The sequence below is a fragment of the Urocitellus parryii genome, chromosome 5 (assembly GCF_045843805.1).
Source record: "Urocitellus parryii isolate mUroPar1 chromosome 5, mUroPar1.hap1, whole genome shotgun sequence".
Classification (NCBI taxonomy): Eukaryota; Metazoa; Chordata; class Mammalia; order Rodentia; family Sciuridae; genus Urocitellus; species Urocitellus parryii.
The window spans coordinates 10,750,166-10,769,310 of record NC_135535.1 but is presented as its reverse complement, the minus strand read 5'-3'; the positions used below and the strand labels follow the sequence as shown (position 1 = coordinate 10,769,310).

The window sequence follows — 19,145 nt, the reverse complement described above, 5'->3', positions numbered from 1 at the left end:
CCGCTCTGCACTGCCCACCCTGGACACAGCTTGGGGTGCAGAACCCAGTGCCCGTGGGAACTGAATGGAATTTGGGATCACTTGGGTAGCTGCTCGATTCGCCTCCCTTGAGGTCCCCCCAGAGGTCTCCTATAGACGTCCTGGTGGCCTCCCTCATCCCAGGGCCCCGCCTGCCCTGCCCCCCACACCCCTGGAGGCCTGGAGGGAGCCAGATGTTGGGGTGGGGGATTTGGAGGGAGAACACCTGGGACAGAGACCAAAGAGTCGACGGCAAGTCCGTGGCTGGCATCTCTCTGGTCACCGTCTCTGGGCACCAAACCTCACGGCCCTCCGCAGCAGCCACACCCTCTCTCGGGCCATTCTGGGGTGGCTGGGGCTGCCGTCCGTGGGGACTCCACTGGGCAGACACATCCAGGTGGCCCTGCCCCAGGTGCCCGGCAGGAGGGTCGGGAGGCTGGGCTCAGGGGACGGTTGGCGCCCTCCGTCCCCACCGCCAGCCCTTCCACCTGTTCCCTCATCTGTGTGAACCACAGACCTCGGCCCTGCGTCTGTCGGGTGCCCAGCTGTCACCAAGGGATTGGTGTCAAGGGTGGCACAGCCAGGGAGGCCCTGTTGTCCCCGAGCTCACAGTCTGGGGGTCTCGCTAACGAAGGCCCGTTTCACCGTTGCTGAATCTTGAGCAGCTACGAAGATGGCCCCGGGGAGGGGAGCCCCTGGCACCACCGTGGAACCTTCTGGAAGCAGCCCTACAGCTGGGGCTGTGGGAGGGGGTGGCTCCAGGGACAGGCCACAGACTCACACAGGCACGTGGAGAAGGCTGGGTTCTGCTGAATGTCCCCAGGAGCCACCCCAGGAGTAAAACACAGGGGTGACCGATGTGACTCAGTGTGACTGTGTGTCAACGAGGAGGAGGGAGGGGCCCGGCCCAGGGCAGGGAGCAGCCTGGGGAGGCCAAGTCGTCCAGGCTGGGCCGGGAACCGGGGGATGCTGAGAATCAGCGGCAGCCAGCCTCCAAGACAGACAGCTGGAGGGACTGGTCCTGTGTGGCAGGCGCCCTGTCGCCCCCAGGCCATGACTGCATGGGGGGGGGGAGTGTGATGGGAGCAGGTGTGGATAAGGGAGGGCCGCCGCCGCCCACACCCAGCTCCTTCCTGCTTTAAAACAGGTTCCTCTGACTCCCCTTTTCTGTCTGGGGGCCAGCTCACTCCACGTCCAGGGCCTGCCGGGCGCGGCAGCCTGGGGCAGTGGTAGCCAGGGAGAGAACAGCTCGGGGTCTCCCTTACCCAGCTCTAACCCCAGGCCCCCCCGAGCCTCCACCGCTTTCTCTGCAAACTGGGGCCCCTGGTCTGGCCGAAGGCAGCTCTGAGAGGGGAGCAGAGGACAGGCGGAGTGGCCAGGGCGCCTGGACGGGTTCACCACGGACACCACCATGGGCGTAAAAGCCAGGACTATCTCCCTGGGCGGGTTTAGGGCCCACACTCACACAGAGGGACCCCAGACCCCTTCCAGCTCAGAAGCAGGTTTGAGGGGCAGAGGACAGGGGCCAGGAGAGGACCCAGCCCACGCGGGGGCCTGGGAGTCCGAGGGGAGCTGGAGGGAGGACCGTCCAGCCCCGGGAGCAGGGCGAGCGCAGGGTGGGGGCGGGGTGAGGTGGCCGGTCCCTGGCCCTGGCCTGGGGAGGGTCTGGGATGGATCCCCAGGCCCAGCACAGAGCAGAGGGGACTGGGGGTCCTGCCTGGGAACCCGGGGTGTAAGGGTGGCCGAGCTCCGGGGCAGCGGAGCAGGTCCCGGGTGGGCATGGGGGCTCCGTCTCTTGGCCTCTCTGGAGCGTCCACCCCTGCAGCCGGGGACTCGGACCTGAAGCAGCTCCGGGCGCACAGTGGGGCCGGTGGACACGTGTCGGGGGAGTGAAAGGTTTGGCTGGAGAAGGGAGGTAGCTCTCTGTGCAGGGGGCCGCGCGGCTCTCAGTTTCCCTTTGGGAACGAACCCTCCGCCCTCCTGCAGTTCCCCGGGGTTGACTCCGCTGCTGGCCGCAGTGCAGCCACAGGGTCCAGGCCCGGTCAGTCAGCACCCAGAGCCTTCTGACCGCCGTGATTGACTGCCTCACACTCAAGCTGCCCAGAGTAAACTAAATTCATGAGAATTTAGTCTGGGGCAGACACTTGCTCTGTTGGCTTAACTTGAACTTGAAAAGATGAAGTCCTCAGGACTTGGCTGAGAATAAACCAGCCCGCAGCAGCCGAGCCAAGGAGTGCGGGGAACCAGGCCCCCGTGACGTCACTGGGCCCCCTGATCAAGCTGCACCTGAAGTCATGACAGTTTCAGACGGGAGCCATATATTTATTTTCTGCTTCAGAAGCTTGAACGGGGTTTTCTACTTGCGGCAGCAGAGTCCTGACGGGCAGAGCAGGAGCAGCGGAGGGCTCTCCCAGGAGGATGCGCTCAGGGTCCCGGAGTGAGCGGAAGGTCACGGGGAGGGCAGGGGCTTGGGGGACACCACAGAGAGGAAGAGAACCGACCTGTTCACATCATCTCAAAGAAGGAGAACGAGGGGCAGGGGAGCCGCTTCGAAGGCCCTGTTTTGCTCAGCCTGACTTTCAGAGAAGCAGGACCTCAGCATCAGAGGGAGACCCTGGCCCTGAAGGTCAACATGGAGAGGGCCTGGGGCGAGTGGGCGTGGGCTGCCCTTGACCTGGGGCCCCTGGCCCTGGGGAGGCAGGAGCCTGGGATCAGGACCCGGCCCAGGGCTGTCCAGCGGAGATGGTCAGCCAAGCTCTGCAGCCATCATAAGAAACGTCACAGGGAGGGGACAGGCCAGCCACGGAGCCCTCGGGCTTTGGACAGGGACCCCCGAGGGTCAGGACCACCGGGAGGGAGGGCTGGGCACCTGGAAGGCAGAGGGCCGGGTGAGGCACAGCACACTCCAGCCCCCGGCCTGGCCCCGCCCGGGGTCTCCTTGCTCAGCCTGTCCCACCTCCGCCCGATGCGACTGGAGCTCAGGGCTCCCCACGCTCTCCCGGGGCAGGACCCGGCGTCCCTCCTTCCTCCCGCCCACCCCGTGTGCAAGAGCCCGCTGAGCCGGGCAGCGACCTGGCGCCCTGGCCCTCAGGCCTCCTGGAAACAGTGCCCAGGGCAGGCTGGGCTCCGGCAAGTGACAACATGGACGGGAAACTGAGGCTCCGCCCTACCTACTGCCCGCTGTCCCTGCCTGAAGGCCCCCTCAGTGACCCGTGGGACGCCGCTGAGGGGCTGGACGTCCCCTTCCACCAGGGCCCGCTGGGCAGGGCCTCACCTAGAGGAGGCTGCAGGGGCGCTTCTGCTGCCGCGTGGGCTGGGGGCACAGGACGGCGCGGATGGCCTCGTCGAAGACGGTCTTCAGGCCCCGCTGGGTGAGGGCCGAACACTCCAGGTACTTGACAGAGTCTGGGGAGGGACGGCAGAGGCTGAGCCGGGGTGGGGGGCTCTCCTGACGACCCCGCCCAGGCCGCCCGGCTGGGAACTGCCCGGGGGTCCAGTGTGGGGTGCAGTCCCCGCCAGGCCTCTGGGCGCTGTGTGACCCTGGGCAGGGCATGGGCCTCTCTGTGCACTGTAACCTACACAGCAGGCCTCTGGGTCCCGCCCCAGGATGCAAATCACCCAGGAAGTCGGAGGCACCTGTGCCCCCACCGCCAGGCCCCGGGACAGCGTCCTTGGCATTGTCCCCACGGCAGAGGGAAACTGAGGCCTGCAGAGGGTCGCCGCTCACCCCAAGTCACGGGCTGGACGCTCCCCCACCCCCCAGCTCAGTGGGACAGAACAGGGGACCAGCCAGAGGGCTGGAGCGCCCTAGGACTGGCCAGCCCCAACCCCAGGCCCCTGCTCCCTCTAGGACACACTGACCCAGGACAGGGACAGGAGCCGCCCAGGGCAGGGGCCAGGCCAAGGTGGTGGGCAGCCAGGCGGCCCAGGTTCAGGGTGGGCCCCGCCACATCCTGGCTGGGAGGCCTTAAGCCAGGGCCTTCTCCTGAGCCTCAGGGTCCCCTCTGTACCGGGGGGTGACAGTGTCCTCCCCCAGCGGCTGGGAGGCCTGACACCCACCGATGCTCAGCCCGCGTCCACATGCTCTGCAGTGGGATCTGGGGCTTGTCCCCGGGTCACCCTGGCGGCCAGAGGCAGCCAGCCCTGTGGGCCCCAGGCCCCTCCCTGTCCCCCCCAGGGTCAGCTCCCGAGCCCAGCTGGAGGCCAAGGGGAGCCCTGCCTCGTCTCCTTGAACAGGACAAGGCCCTGTGGGGACTGTCCAGAGGTGCAGATGGACAGACCGAGGCCCAGGGGCAGCCGCCAGCCCACGGCCACCGCCAGTCAGCACTGAAGCAGGACCAGAACCCAGCCCCCAGGGCCCTCTGGGAAGGGACTCCAGGAGAGGACGCAGGACAGGCACTGTAGGGGACAGCCGGGAGGCACTGTAGGGGACAGCCGGGGCGGGGACCGGGGGCAGGGGAAGGCAGGGCCAAGTCCCCGCATGGTGAGAGAGCCTAGTGCCCAGGGCGGGCAGAGACCAGGCCTCGGGCAGCAGGCGGAGCCCGGGGAGGTGGCGGAGCGGGGGAGGTGGCCGTCCCCACAGGCGCAGGAAGGAGGGGGGCCACTGCGGTTTCTCTTCCTGTGAAGACGGCGTCCGCCCATTTCCGCCCACGGGGTAGGGGCAGGGGGAGGTGCCAGCCCCGGGCCTCGGAGGACGCTGTGGCCGAGGCCAAGAGGGCCCGTCCAGCTAGTGGCCTGGTCGGGGACAACAAGGGACAGGGCAGAGCCACCAGGCCTGGCCCCGGGGGCAAGGTGCAGGCAGCCCTCCATGAGGAGGACCCCCACCCGCCCCCACCCTGGACAGCAGTCTGTCCTTTCAGGATCTGATCTGCAGATCCGCGCGGCCACTCGGGCGGGGCCACTCTGAGGACGCAGTGTCCCCTCTGCCCAGTGATCCCTCTGGGGGCAAAGAGGAGCCGGCCGAGCAGCCAGGGCTGGGGGGAGGAGGAGCAGGGCAATGTGTCACCTCCCCAGGAAGCCAACGTGACTGGCTGCCTGTCCCCCAAGTGACCACAGCCCACGTCACCCACTCCTGCTGTCTGGGGCTGGCACACCCCCTTGTTTCCAGGGCCTTCCTGTGGTCACGGTCATCGTCCAACATGGCACTGCCTGCTGCCTGTGGGGCCGCACTAGGAGCCTGCTCGACTCAGTGTTCCAACCACCAGATGAGGCAGGAGCCATGTCTGACAGGCACAGAGAGGCTAAGCGACTAGCCCCAGGCCACACAGCACAGCCAGAGTTCAGATCACGTGGCCTGGCCCCAGGGAAGGCTGCTTTGGGGTGCCCCCTGCACCCAGCTCCCCTCTCGGAGCCCAAGCCCCGTACCTATCTCCTTGGCCAGGGCCAGGCCCTGTGGGTACGTGATGGGTGCCAGCTTCTTCTCCTTCAGCCTCTCGATGGTGTCCTTGTCGTCCCTCAGGTCCAGCTTGGTGCCCACCAGGATGATGGGGGTGCTGGGGCAGTGGTGCCGCACCTCGGGGAACCACTGGGCGGGTGGCGGGAGGCGGGGTGCAGGGAGCAGGAAGAGCGCCAGGGGACATCGGGAGAAGGTGAGAGGGGCCAACGGGGACAGGACCAGGTCAGGGGGTCGGGTGAGGTCACTGGCCCAGCCCCTGCAGGCCCCTCAGTCTCACCCGGTGCCACCCCGCCAGCCCTGGCTGGCACCAGAGACCCTCCTGCCTCTGCCCCGGCCTCTGCTGCCCGGGGGCCTCCGTTGCCAGTCCCCCCCCCCGGCCCCTCAGGCCCCTCAGGCCCCTCAGGCCCCTCTGGCCAGCTCACCTTGGCGCGCACATTCTCATAGGAGGCCGGGCTGACCAGGGAGAAGCAGATGAGGAAGACGTCCTGCAGGGAGAGGCCGGTGAGCCACGGCGTCCACTGGCCCCACCTGGCAGCCATGGAGCGGCCGGCCCCCCCAGAGGGAGGAGCAGGGCGGGCCCTGGGGGCTGAGGGGTGCCCGGGGCGGGGACAGCAAGGCAGAGCCAGGTCTTGCCCAGGTGCCCCTGGTGAGGGAGGGGTGTCACCACCCAGAGTCCACGCTCCTGCCCGTCCCCAGCCTGCCCCGGAGGGAGAGCCGAGGGCCAGGGCTGGGCACCTCGGTGGGCGTCCCCAGCTGCGCCCCGGCAGGCTCCACCAACCGGCCTCCAGGGCCACCAGGCCAGAGGGGCAGGGCCTCCTCGCGGAGGAGTGGGGAGCACAGAGCCCGGAGCGCGAGGAGGGCGGGGGCCGCGCACCGTCTGGGGGTAGGAAAGTGGCCGCAGTCGGTCGTAGTCCTCCTGGCCAGCCGTGTCCCACAGCCCCAGGTTCACGGGCTTGCTGTCCACCATCACATTGGCTGAGTAGTTGTCAAACCTGTGGGAGGAGGTACGACAGGACCAGGTCAGCCTCTAGTCCAGAGCCCCGACATCCACTGAAGCCCTGCATCGTCCCCTTCAGAGGATGAACACCAGAGAGGGGCGGCGACTAGCCCATTGTCACACAGCACTGTGCAGTTGGGTTTTCTTGATCTTTTTCATGACTGATTCATTATATTTAAAAAATTTTTTTCTGGGCTGGGAGTGGTGGCGCACGCCTGTCATCCCAGCGGCTCCGGAGGCTGAGGCAGGAGAATCGCGAGTTCAAAACCAGCCTCAGCAAAAGTGAGGCGGTAAGCAGCTCAGTGAGACCCTGTCTCTAAATAAATGCAAAGTACCGCTGGGGACGGGCTCAGTGGCCGAGGGCCCCCGAGTTCAACCCCTGGTTCCAAAACCTGACAGAGAACATGGCCTCTCCGTTGTCTCTCTGCCTTCAACTGTGACAGATCCCCACAAACTCCCTCCTGGTCTCCATCCGTGTAAGCGTCACCCGCCTCCTGTGCCGCACACCGAGGTTGTCACCTGGTGCCTGTTGAATGAATGTTCATCCCCGTTTTAGGCTGGGACCCCCAGGAGCCACCAGAGACAACGACCTGGGGCAGAGGCCCCGGGAGACGTGGGGAGGGAGCCGCAGGAGGAGGAAGGACGCGGCCGCCTGGGAGGTGCCAGGGGCTGTGACCGCCGTGGCCTCGGGTGCTCAGGCTGCTGGGGACACTGGGGACAGTGGGGACCAGGGGCAGGGCCTCCTTGAGGGGCAGGAACCTGGGACTCCTGTGGGCAGAGGGCTGCCCTGGGGCCCTGCAGTGCACAGAGCCCCCCAGTCACGGGTCCATGGCAAAGCCCGACAGGAGGCCAGGCAGGGTGGGGAGCCTGAGAAGATGGGAAAGGGGAAGTCCTGGGGCCCTGGGAGGTCCAGCCTGGGGCCTCCAGCGTGTCTGGGGCAGGCTTGGGAGAGCAAGTTCCCAATACACACGCGACTAGATCACGCTGAATCCTCAGGCCAGAGAGAAGAAAATGCATCAGAGAGGCATAGCAACTTGCCCAAGGTCACCCAGCCAATGAGAGACCCAACGAGCTGAGAAGCCACGTTGGCATAACTCCACATCCAGTGTTCCCAGCCCCGGGCCCCAGCTGTGCCTCCAAGGATGCCCTCATCACCTGCCCCTGAGGGTTGGGGACCACCCTCACCTCACTGAGGTCCCCCACACAGGCCCTGCTCCTCATCTCCTGAGCTTGCCCACTGAGGCCTTGGCCTCCTCTGGCCTCTACCTGTCTCCCCTGGCACAGCAGCCAGACTGCTCCCAGGGCAAGGCTCGCACGGCCCGCCTCCCTGTGCCCGTCCAGGTAGCACCCCTGCCCAGAACGCCCAGCCCTGCCTCAGCTGGTCCAAACAGCCCTGAGTGTCCTCATCTCCCACACCCTCCAGGCCTCCCTCCTGGGCCTCCTCTGGAATCCGCCCCCCCACATGCACTGGCTTCCATTCCCCCTTCAGAGCCCTCCCAGGCCCTGCCCCCTGCCTGAGGACCTTCCCTGCCCCAGCCTGAAGGAGCCAGGGACCCCTCCCTCGTTGACTGCCCGGCTTGACCCTGACCATGAGCCGGCATTTGTGACAGCTCTGACCCTCCAAGGCCGGGCTCCCTGTCGGCCAGGCCCGGTCTGCTCACCCCGCTGTCTTGGGCTGAGCCCAGCGGACGCAGCTGGAAGGGAACCAACCCGTCCCCACCTCCTGGGCCAACAGAAGGATCCCAAGGGACCGCGGGTAGCCCTCACCGGGAGGAGCTGGGAGCTGAGTGATGCCATTCCTCGTGTCCCTAAGTGCCTCCCATGGGCCCTCCCAGGGGACAGCTGTAGGGATGTGACATGATGTGAATCCCTGGGGTCCCCCCATGAGGTCCACAGGCAACCAGGACCAGAGGACCCTTGCGCAGGACCCTGGACGACCCCACTCCCATTCTCCAGATGAGGAACCGAGGCTCACGAGCAGGAAGGGACAGGCCCAAGGTCTCCCAGCCAACTGGTGACCGAGCAAGGACAAAGTCCTGTTACCCAACTCAGAATCTCTGCTATTTCACGACTGGAGACAGGTGGGGACAGTGAGGACAGTGGGGACAGGCTCGGAGGCCTGGCCTCTGACGGCAGCCCAACCTGCCACTGTCATGCAGTGAAGGAGGGTAGGTGAAGGAGGGGTCTGCAGCCAGGTGTCACCTGGCCACCACCCTAGCCTCCCCTGAGTATGATCAACGGTGTGTTCCAGGAACCCAAAGACCACAAGTCACACAAGGCTGGTGACTTGGGGACTGGGGAGGATGGACCAGGCAAGCAGGGGCATCAAACCAGCAAGGACTCGGCTCCTGGAGGCTGGACGTCCTGCTGCCCATGGGAAGCCCAGGTTTGCTTGGCCAGCTCACAGAGAGGATCATGGGGGAGGTAAAACCAGGTTCCGACCAGTCGGCCGAAGTGACTTCTCAGGGCTCTGCCTGCCCACCCTGCCAGGTGCCGGGCCATTGGCACCTGTGATGCGCTCAATTGTTCTAGAAGTTACTACTCTGTTCCAGAATCAAGAGGAAATTGGACCGTTTCAGGGCCCGTCCTCAGGAAGCGCCCCCCAGCAAGGCCGCCCAGCCCACGAGCAGGGAGATGGAGTTCCATGGGGACCAGAGGAAGGTCCAGGGGGTGTCGGGAGCCCCTGTGCAGGGCCTGGGGGAGGCCGCCCTGTGAGGTCATCAAAGAAGCCTGAAACCTGGAGGAGGAAGGTGGGAGATGCTGGGGTCGGACAGGAGATGGGTGTTAAGTGTGAAGGGGCCCCAGGAGGGATTCCACCTTTGAAAGCTGGCCTGGCCTTCAGTTCCAGAGTGATCTTAAGGGGGTGACGCGGGCGGGACCCTCTACATCACAGGCCCCGAGGCCAGGGTCCTGCCTTGTCTTTGTGTCCCCAACTCCCAGCTTGGGACCATCCAGGGAGCAGCTACAGTCTCCCTGTTTGTGAAAACGTGCCAAGACCTCAGGGGCCCTGCTGGCTTCAGTATCCACCTTTCCGGCCACCAGGCGACCAGCGCCCAGGCTGCCCCTGTAGTCCCTGTCCACACCGCGCAGCGGATCGCCTCTAGGGGAATGCGGAGGAGGGGGTAGCAGGAGCCAATCGGGGGGCAGCTCTGCTGGTCCTGGCTCCTGATTGGCTGGCTGCCCTCGCAACTCACTCCGAGGCCACAGATTCAGGTCGCCTCCGGGTGTTAACCCCCCAGCCGCTGGCAGCCACCCGAGCTCAGTCCCCAGGCTCATCGCATCTTGTGCCGGTCCCAGGAACACCACCACCACACCCCACCACCCCACCACCCACCCCACCCCCGTCCCAGAAGTACTCCCCGATCTTCTGGCGAGCACCAGCGCTCTCTCGCGCTCTCTGGGGCCGCTTCCGAACCCACCCTCTCTCCTTCACCCCCTCCAATGCCGAGTGCCCAGCGTGCCTTCTTTTACCCTCCTGTCACGGGCGCTCGGGCATTGGTGATAGCGAGACCCTCTGGGGTCTTGTCCAGGACCGAGCCACTTTGCTGGAAGGCGGGCGGTATGCAGGGCCCCCAGATAATATGCAGAACCCAGTGGACAAGGAAAACTCAGGGCCCGATGACAAAAATAATCACGAGATTCATGGGGGAGGGGACATTGGAGCATTAAACCAGGTGCAGGACCCTTCTGAGCATGGAGCCTGTGGAACCATACAGGTGTGCCCCGGCCCAGCCTCTGAGTGTCCTCAGCAGCCCAGTCCTCTAGGGGCCACAGGGACTTCAAGTTGCTCAGAGCAGGGGGCCTGGCCTGACCTCGGCGACCTCAGTCCTGTTCCCTTGCACAGGGAGGGTGCCCGCCTGGCTGGGACCTCCTGCCCTGTCCCTGCCTCTCACAGATGGGACCTGCGGCTGACAGGCTCCGAAGGGGGAGCAGCTGCTCCAAAGTCCTTTTGCAAGTGCGTCCTCCAACCCAGCCAGGACAGGGGCCGACAGGGTCTCCAGCCAGAAGGCAGGGACGGGGACACCGGCAGGGACAACACACTCCTGGTGACAGTGGTCTCCGGGGGAGCCACCTCTCCGGTCCCGACTGCCTCTCTGCTCAGGGGCACAGCTGGCCCTCCTCTGCCCCTGGGCACTGTCCTCCCTTCTGCCCCTCCTCCACCTACGGGAAAGAACCTGAAACCGGCTCCTGAAAGGGGGTCACACTGAGGCCAAGAGGGAGGGCCCAGCCCTGCTGTCCACAGCCCCACTCCGAAGCCAGACAGGCCTGGCTGACTCTGGGGGCAAGTCCCTTAGGGGTGCACTGGCCACCGTAACACCCACCTCCAGAGAGTGCTATATGCCTGTGGCACCCGTCCACCCAGCACGCAGTAGGTCCTCAGTGGGTCCTCCCAGCACACAGTAGGTCCTCAGTGGGTCCTCCCAGCCTCTCCCACGGGCCCAGTGAGGCCAGCTTACAACACACAGACGCATGTGGAGCACTGTGCATGTCACGCTGTGGGGGACCCTGCGCTGGGACAGCGGTGGGCCCAGGAAGAACCGGATGTGCTGCCCATCTGCACATGGTCATGGAGAGGTGGGGAGCCGCTCTGGAGGGTGAGAGGCCTGGGCACAGTGGATCTGAGAGGCTTCCTGGAGGAGGGGCCTGGGTGGGCCCTGGGGGCTTGGGCAGGTGGGCGTGGGGGGCACTGCACGCGCAGAAGAACTTAAGCAAAGGCCGGAGGTAGGAGTGCCCGGGACGTCTGTGCCACAGTAGAGCTCATGGACAGAGTGGGCGGCTGGTGGAGACAGGTCCTTGACGGCCATGCTGGGCCCCGGGAGCTGCCTGGCTGAGGGACACCTGACACCTGCGTGCTCCTCCCTCCACGGCGCGGGGCAGCCCTGCCTGCACATCTAGCAGCAGAGGGTGGCCTCCGACGGCCACCGCGGGCACTGCCCTGCTCCCGCGCCAGCCCCTGCCGCAGCCTCTGCAGGCCGCCGTGTCGAGGCCCAGAGCGCCCTCCTCCTCCGCCCTCTGCTTCCTCACCAACAGCTCCCCTGCCTCCCGCTCCATCCAGCCCTGTCCTCCCTGCCCCTCTGTGGGGAGCCCACGTGCTCCCTGGCACCCTCCCCACCACCCGCCTCGTCCGCTCCGTCTCTCCCTCCTGGGCCTCCACAGGCCTGGCGTGGGCTGCCGCCTCCCCAGGGGGACCTGGCTCTGATGCCACCTGACTGCCTGAGCCGTGGATGCACCCAGGGGCCTGTCCCATGGGAGGGGCCTGGAGGGGGGCCTTGGCACTCACACGGTGGGGATGTACTCTCCTGGGAAGGCGTTGGTGGTGTAGCTGATGAGGAGGCAGGTCTTTCCCACGGCTCTGCAAGACAGGAAGCGAGAGGGCGTGTCGAGGCTCTGTCTGGGGCCTGCCTGGTCCCCCAAGAAGGCCCAGAGTCTGCCCAAGCCCCGACCTCTGAGCCTCAGTCTCCCACCGTGACACCCCCGTCAGTGTCAACCCCAGAGCCTGCAAGGGTCCCCGAGGTGCCTGTGCGTGCAGACTCTCGGACCCCGGAGATTCTGGTCCACGGTGTGGGCGGAGCTGGGGCCCCCGAGGTGTGGGTCATGGGGACAGAGGAGCAGGAGCGGGGGATGCCCGGGGACCATGCCATAGAGCCTCTGGGCAAGATGTCACAGCCACGGCAGGTGGTGACCATTAGGGAAACTACCCCCGTACCTCCCTCCTTGCCATGGAACAAGGCAGTTAAGGACACAGAATTTTTTAAAGTCAAAGAGACCTGGGACCAATTCCTGTGCAAGATTTGGCAAATGACTTAACCTCTCTGAGCTTCTGTTTTCCCACCTATAAAGTGGACTTGATATTAGGGAGCTTAGTCTGCAGGGGCCCTGCTCAAGCCCAGGGCTGGCACCCAGCGGAAAATGACTGGCCACAGCCCTTGTGGGGTGTCCCCCATCCTGCTGGGCCAGCAGACGGCAAATGTAGCTCAGCCAGGAGCAGAAAGGCCAGGGGCCACTCTGGGCCTTCCCCAGCTCTGCCTGGTTCCGTCACTTCCTGTTCCTTCCGAGCAGGCTGCTGGCCCTCGGGGCCTGCCACCAAAGTACCTTTGAATGTTACCCTTGACTTCCGCCCGCCTGCTCAGATCAGATGCAAAGCAGAAGTGAGCGGCGGCTGCGGCCAGATAACGGCCACCGGCCTCCAGTCAGCTGAGGGCGCCTGTGGACGCCGTCCCCCAGGAGCCTCGGGCAGGACTGGGCCAGGCAGGATCCCCAGGCGGCCCCTGCATGGGGAGCTGGGCAGGAGGCCAGGGCCAGCCAGACACCTGGGATGGACCCGGGCCACCTGGGGCTGGTTCCCAACCTGTGCGGCAGGCTTGTGAGTCACAGGGGAACTGTCATTCTACAGATGAGGAAACGGAAGGGCACAGGGACAGGACAGCCCAAGGTCACCGAGTTCCAACCGCTGCGGAGGGCCTGGCCCAGCTGGCCCCTCGGGTCCCCACAGTCACCCTGCCCCTCCTGCCGCTCTCCTTCCCTAAATCCGCCCCCCTGCGCCCCCCATTCTGCGCCCCCCACCCCCACGCACATTCTCCCCCACTACAAGCTTCGGGGAGGTAGGAAGGCACCACAGTGACCCAGCCGGCTCCTCTCCCTCCTCTTCCCAGGGGGCTTGGGGCCGTTCAGGGAAGGGCTGGGACCTGCCCAAGGCCACATCCCCTCACCGGCCCCCATCTCGGGCTTAGACCCCACCAGCCTGGGGACAAAAGCCAGGCTCCCTCCTCCTGGCCGCAATCTGCAGAATTGGAGACAGGGGCTCGCATCCCTGGACACCTGCCCCCAGATCCTGGGGTGCAGGCCAGCAGCCCTGGGCACCCCCCACTGTCCTGTAACCCCACCCAGGTGGCTTTGGGGGTGGGTGGGGTGGGGTGGGCCCCCTGGACCCTGGGAGAGGCCTCCTTCCAGCTGCGGGGCACCAGGCAGGAGGGTTGCAGGTAGGGGCTGTAGGAAGTTCAGCCAGGTACCTACCCATCTCCCACCACCACACACTTGATGGCCTGCATTGTGTCCGGGCCTGAGGGACGGCAGTGACAGCTCAGGGCAGGAGAGCTTCCCCAGGCGCCAGGGGTGTGCAGAGGCTGGCAGGTGCCCCGGCAGCAGCGAGGAGCAGCCACCCACAGCCCAGGAGCAGGAGGAAGCGGAAGGGGAACTTGCCCAAGCCGCTGCCCCCACAGCCTTGCAGGGGGCGGGGCGTGCAGCCTGAGAGGAGCAGGGGCCCCTCAGGTGCGGGGCTGAGCCCTGGCCACCCCGCGGGCACCTCTGGGTACCTTCTCCACCAGGAGACTGGCTTCCCGACCCAGGGCCAGGGCCAAAGTTGTTCTCCAAGAACAGGGGATTTCCAAACATTCAGTTTGCCTTGGTTTGAAGCATGAGCATTTAATGAGTGCCTACTGTATACCAGGCCCAAGACCAGGAGCTGGTGATTCCAGGGGCCAGAGGCAGAGCACGTCCCAGTAGAGAAGGAAGTGCCTTGCCCCAGGCGTCTGTAAACAGGGCAGGACGGGACTGAGGGATCTACAGGGCGGGGACCTCAGGCTCACCTAGAGGGAGAGGCGGGACAGGGACAGCAGGGGCCCTACAGGTGGCTCTGAGCCTGCCTTTGAAATGTGGTGTCCAGGAGAGAGCAATTAGGGTGGGGGCTGCCTGGGCCTACTCAGGGCGTCCCCCAAACTAGGGCCCAGATGAGAGGTGGGGAGAGGAGGCCAGAAGGGGAGGCTGGGGTCCCTGGTGGAGAAGCGACGGAAGGAAAGCGGCTGCGCGTCCTGCTTGCCCAGGCCTGCCCTGGAGACCAGGGGCTCTGGAGCAAGGCACGGCGGCCTATTTCATGGATGAAGAAACCGAGGGTCTGAGAAGCCAGACCAAACCCCAGGCACTTCTGGCACCGAGCTGCTGTCTGGTGGGGACGAAGGCTTTGGGGTGAGGGTGTGTCCCCCTTATTGGCACTGCTCACAGCCAGCCTCTTTCCAACTCCAGGAGAAGGGGCAAGAGAAGGGAAGGGAGAGACGGAGCCTCCAGCCCCCCCCCCCAAGCCAGGAAACCCTCAGCATGGTGCAGAGGGCGGGGCCTGCGGGTGCCAGGTGCCCCTCCCAGGGACCCTCCCTCCCGGCCTTCTGCACTGGCCTCTGTGCCCACCTCTGCTCCCATCCACTACCAGACCCCGAGCAACCCCTCGCCAACCCCTAAAGGAGGCGCCTAATCATGTGGTTTCCTGGACTGCGGCAAACGGAAAACGAACCCCAGTGGGAAAGTGGGGTCCAGAGGGAGTCTGAGCTTGGTCCCTAGTGTTGTCACCAGCGCTCCCTTCTTGGTCTCCACCAGGGCACCCGGTGGTCACAGGAAGGGGCACTGGGTGCAGCTCACCTTGGTGAACTCTCTTTCTAACCTGGCAAATCTCCTCTATTTAAAGAAAAAGAGAACGTGCCGGGGGCACAGCTCCTCTATTTAAAGAAAAAGAGAACGTGCCGGGGGCACAGCTCAGGGTGGGACACAGGCGTGGGCTGCCCGGGGCGGAGCTCAGCCCCAGCACGAAGCTTCCTGGCTCAGGTGTTTCTGAGCGCCCAGCTGGCTGCCTGCGCCTCTCCGGCCCGTTTCTTAGGAAGTTTTGTTCCGAGTGCGGACATGACACGTTTGGTTATTCATTATTTGTCTTCTTTTGATCAAATTCACTGAATCACAGAACCGCAGCCCCTGGGCTGGCCTGGTTCCACTCCTGACCTGCCCTGGCTCCACCGTCCCCGCTCACACACCTCCAGTGACAGGGAGCTCAGTCCCTTACGGGGCAGCCTCTTCCATCCCTGGCTAGCCCCATCTGTTAGAAACCCTTCCTCTTTTTCAGCCCAGATCCACGTCCCTGGATCGGCCCTCAGAGATCCTAGTCCTTGTCCTGGGGCCACTCGGAATGTTAACTCTCCTCCCAACTCAGACCTTAGGATGTGGGGAATTTGCTGGTCCATGTTGGACTTCGTGGAGTTGTCTTTTCTGGTGTATAATATTCCCATCTGTGAATGTATCGAAATATCTTTACCCAACCTGCTGCTAAGAGGTCTTAATGAGGGCTGGGGTTGTGGCTCAGTGGTAGAGCACTCGCCTAACACATGCAAGGCCCTGGGTTCCATCCTCAGCACCATGTAAAACTAAAATAAATATCGTGTCCAACTAAAAAATACAAAAGAATTCTTAATGACTTTCGATGTCTGAGCCATAAACCGCTCTGTGAACATCTGTGGGCTCCTGGGGCTGATGTGACAGTTTCTGAGAGAGGATGGCAGAGCCGAAGGGCACCTGTGTCTCTCACTTCAACACACAGTCCTACCTCCTGCTCCAGGAGCCCTTGGCCACACTTGGCCTTGAAGCTACTTTGGGGCGGAACTTGGTATCAAACGCAAATGTTCTCCCTACTGACGGAGAAAGCAAGTCTTGCTTAGGACTTCAAGCCAAGGTCATCAAGATGTCGTGTACTTTCCTCTAAAGGTTTTACCGTTTGGCTTTGCATAGGGAGGGCTTACCCTTGGGGTGGATTTGAGGGGAGACGGGGATGGGTTTGACTTTTTGAGAGACGTGGGTTTAGTTTAACGGTCCCCATGGCCAAGGGTTCCAGTACCACCTACGGACAGGGGCACCCCCCATCTTTGCAGGAGTGTGCAGTGTGGACTGGCTCCGAGCCGCTGGGTCTGTGGGTCTACTGTCCACCCAGCAGCCTCAGCGACCCCGGTGCTATATCCGGGCTTTACATCCAGCAGGGAAAACCAGCCTCTCTTGGCCTTTTCCAAAATCGTTCTAGCCTTCGCTCATCACTTTGCCGTCCATGGAAATTTCAGATAAGCTCATCAAAGTTCCAAGAATCGGTGTCAGGATTCAGATCAAAATGGTAGTTGATTTGTAGCAGAATTCGGGGAGAATCGACGTCTCTGGAGCACTGGCCCTTCCTGCCCGGGACCATGCTGAAATTCTCCTTATGTCTTTCAGTACAGTTTCCTAATTTTCCCCAGAAAGTTCATGCACATTTTTCAAAAGATTCCCAGTGTCATTATAACTCATACTTTTTAAAAATTTTTTTGATGTAGATGGACACAATATCTTTATTTTGTTTATTATTTTTTACGTGGTGCTGAGGATCGAACCCAGGGCCTCTCGCGTATGCTGGGCCAAGTGCTCTGCCGCTGAGCCACAACCCCAGCCCATAACTCATACTTTTTTAAAAAATGGATTTTCTGCTTGTTCCCTCTGTAAGGAAAATGTCACATTTTACATGTTGGACTCACAAGGCAATCTGGATGGAAATTCTCATGAAAACCTCATCAGATCTTTAAAAATCCCCCCCACCCCCCACACACCCCCCCCCCCGTCCCCCACACCCCACACACCCCCCGTCCCCCGCCCCCCGTGCTGGAGATCACACCAGGGCCTCGTGATTGCTGGGCCTGGGGCCCTACCTCTGCACTACCCTCCACCCCCGGCCCTCTTATAATTTACCCAGAGATTTTGCCATTAACATTGTAAATCCAAGACTACCATGTAGACGTTTTTATCATTTGTGGAAAATGTTGGTTTTTTTCCCCTTCCTTCCCATTATAAATCTAACTCCTTAGCTCAACTGAATTCTTTGTTACAGAGCTGAATGGAATTGGCGTTGACCAGAGTCCTCCTCTTATTTCTGATTTTGAAGAAACAGCTTCTATTATTTATTTATTTATTTATTTATTTATTTATTTGGGTACCAGAAAGTGAACCCAGGGTGCTTAACCACTGAGCCACATCCCCAGTCCTTTCTTTATATTTAACTTAGAGGCAGGGTCTCACTGAGTTACTTAGGGCCTCGCTAAATGGCTAAGGCTGGTTTTGAACTTGAACTCCGAGCCTCTAGGAATACAGGCGGTCTAAGGGATGCTATTTACTGGTGTTGTGGACAGTGCCCTTGGAAGTGGGTTGTGACTTGCTTCCTGACCCAGCATGAGTTTTGTGGTTATTGTTGTTTTTGTTTTATCATAAATGGACATGAATTCTGTGTTCCATATATGGCTAACACATCAGAGATGTGAACTTGCTCTTCACAACTTTTACATTATTACAGATATACTTTCACCTTGCTCCATCTATCAGCTCCGGAGAACGGCGTGTTGAATCTGCGGCCATGATGGGAGTCTATGCGCCTGATCATTCTACCACGTTTTGATTTTTGCTTTATAAACCTTTCAGCGGGATCATCAGATGCACCCGCCTTGAGCGTCATTCCATCTCTCTGAAGACTTTAACTTTTCATTAAAATGGCAGCCAACTCCTGTTAGGTCTTTACCATACTCAAGGTCCAACAGGGAGCTGGCACTTAAAGAAATGTTAATGGAACCCTGGGAACAGCCCCAACAGATTTGGGGATAGCCCATCCCAAGAAGTGATAATGAAGTCCTTCCTGCCCAGATGACTTCTTTGGCCCACCTGTGTCCCAACCCTTCCCCCTACATTCCATCACCAAAACTATAAAAAGGGGAAACAACCGCACTTCCACGGATTCCACCTCTTGGGTCCCCTTCTTCCTCCAGGAGAAGTCTTTTCTGCTGACCTTTAAGAAACTTCTAATTTCTACTCTGATCTGGCCTCGGCGTGCTTCTTTGGTGTTATTCTTCAACATCGGGGAAGCAAGGACTCTGGTCAACAGTGGTCAACAGTGGTAACAGTGGCGGAGTCAGGTCCCAGCCTCAGAGTTCTCCAGTGTGACTGGCCAGGGGACATCCCTGTCCCCCAACCTGCTCCCTGGGCCAACTGCCTCAGACCCCACTTCGGTGCCACTCACCTCCTCCCTCCTCCCATGGGGAGCTGACCTCCCCCTCCCCCGAGAGGCTCTGCTGGGGCAAATTCAGGGCTCAGAGAGGGGACTCTGTCCCAGGAGATCCCCATGAATGTGGCCTCTGTTCATCAGGGACTTTCCTATCTAGAAAACCAGCATTCTGTCCCCAACATGCCCAGTCACCAGGCCCAGCCAGCTCCTCTTGTCCCCAGGTCCCAGGAGCCCTCTCTGCCAGCGCCGGGAGCTCCACTGGCACCTCTGGCCAGGTGAGGAGTAGAGGAAGAGCCTCCTGTCCCAGCAGGTGTCCCTCCTCCTCCCCTCCTCCCTCCCTCCTCTCCTCCTTCCCCTTCCCCTTCCTCCCCCCTCCTCCCCCTCCTCCTCCCCTCTTCCCCTCCTCCTCCCTTCCTCCCCCCTTCCCCCCTTCCCCCTCCTCCCCCTTCCTCCCCTCCTCCCTCTTCCTCCACCTGCTGCTCAAGACCCAGGGCCCGCCTTTTGCCTTCAGTCCTCCAAGGCCACCCCATTCTGGTGGCTCCCACACCCCACACTCAACATCTCCCCCTCTCCCAGCAAAGCAGACACAGCCAGCCCAGTCCCCTAAGCTGGGACCTACAGCACGCATTAAATACTTTCTAAACGTTTTTTGGTAACATTTTAGTATTTCCACAATACACTCAAATGACAGTAGGGTCGCAGGTCTCCAAGTAAAGGAACAAAGTCTCTCCCGCCACCTCCACTACCCACCTGTCCTGTCCCTCCAGGGCTCTTCCAGCGGCGGAGGGAAAATATCTGTCTCCTTTATTCCCTTCCTCTCTCCCCAGTGCGTTCTGCCTCCGTTGTTAGCCCGGGCCTTGGAGTTTGTTCCCGATTCTTGAATCAAGAGCTATGATCAGCGGCCCACGGTGCCGGCG

At 62.5% G+C, this 19,145-nt stretch overlaps 1 protein-coding gene across 1 annotated transcript; it reads right to left on the bottom strand.

Moving 5' to 3' along the window:
* Window positions 1–2,800: 2,800 nt before the first annotated feature.
* On the bottom strand, window positions 2,801–13,575 carry Rac2 (Rac family small GTPase 2). The gene is made up of 7 exons (XM_026410182.2): window positions 13,425–13,575; window positions 11,692–11,763; window positions 6,288–6,405; window positions 5,836–5,898; window positions 5,383–5,542; window positions 3,293–3,423; window positions 2,801–2,887 (listed from the first exon to the last, which is right to left on the bottom strand). The coding sequence occupies exons 1-6, from the start codon at window positions 13,457–13,459 to the stop codon at window positions 3,293–3,295; spliced, it is 579 nt and encodes a 192-aa protein (XP_026265967.1). The 5' UTR covers window positions 13,460–13,575; the 3' UTR covers window positions 2,801–2,887.
* Between the last annotated feature and the right edge of the window lie 5,570 nt (window positions 13,576–19,145).

Excerpts from the sequence above, each read along its gene's own strand:
- Rac2 (XM_026410182.2), bottom strand. The coding sequence starts at position 13,459 with ATGCAGGCCATCAAGTGTGTGGTGGTGGGAGATGG. Across the intron at positions 11,764-13,424 it reads TGTGTGGTGGTGGGAGATGG|AGCCGTGGGAAAGACCTGCC; the intron begins GTAGGTACCTGG and ends CCTGTCTTGCAG. Across the intron at positions 5,899-6,287 it reads CACTTTCCTACCCCCAGACG|GACGTCTTCCTCATCTGCTT; the intron begins GTGCGCGGCCCC and ends CTCTCCCTGCAG.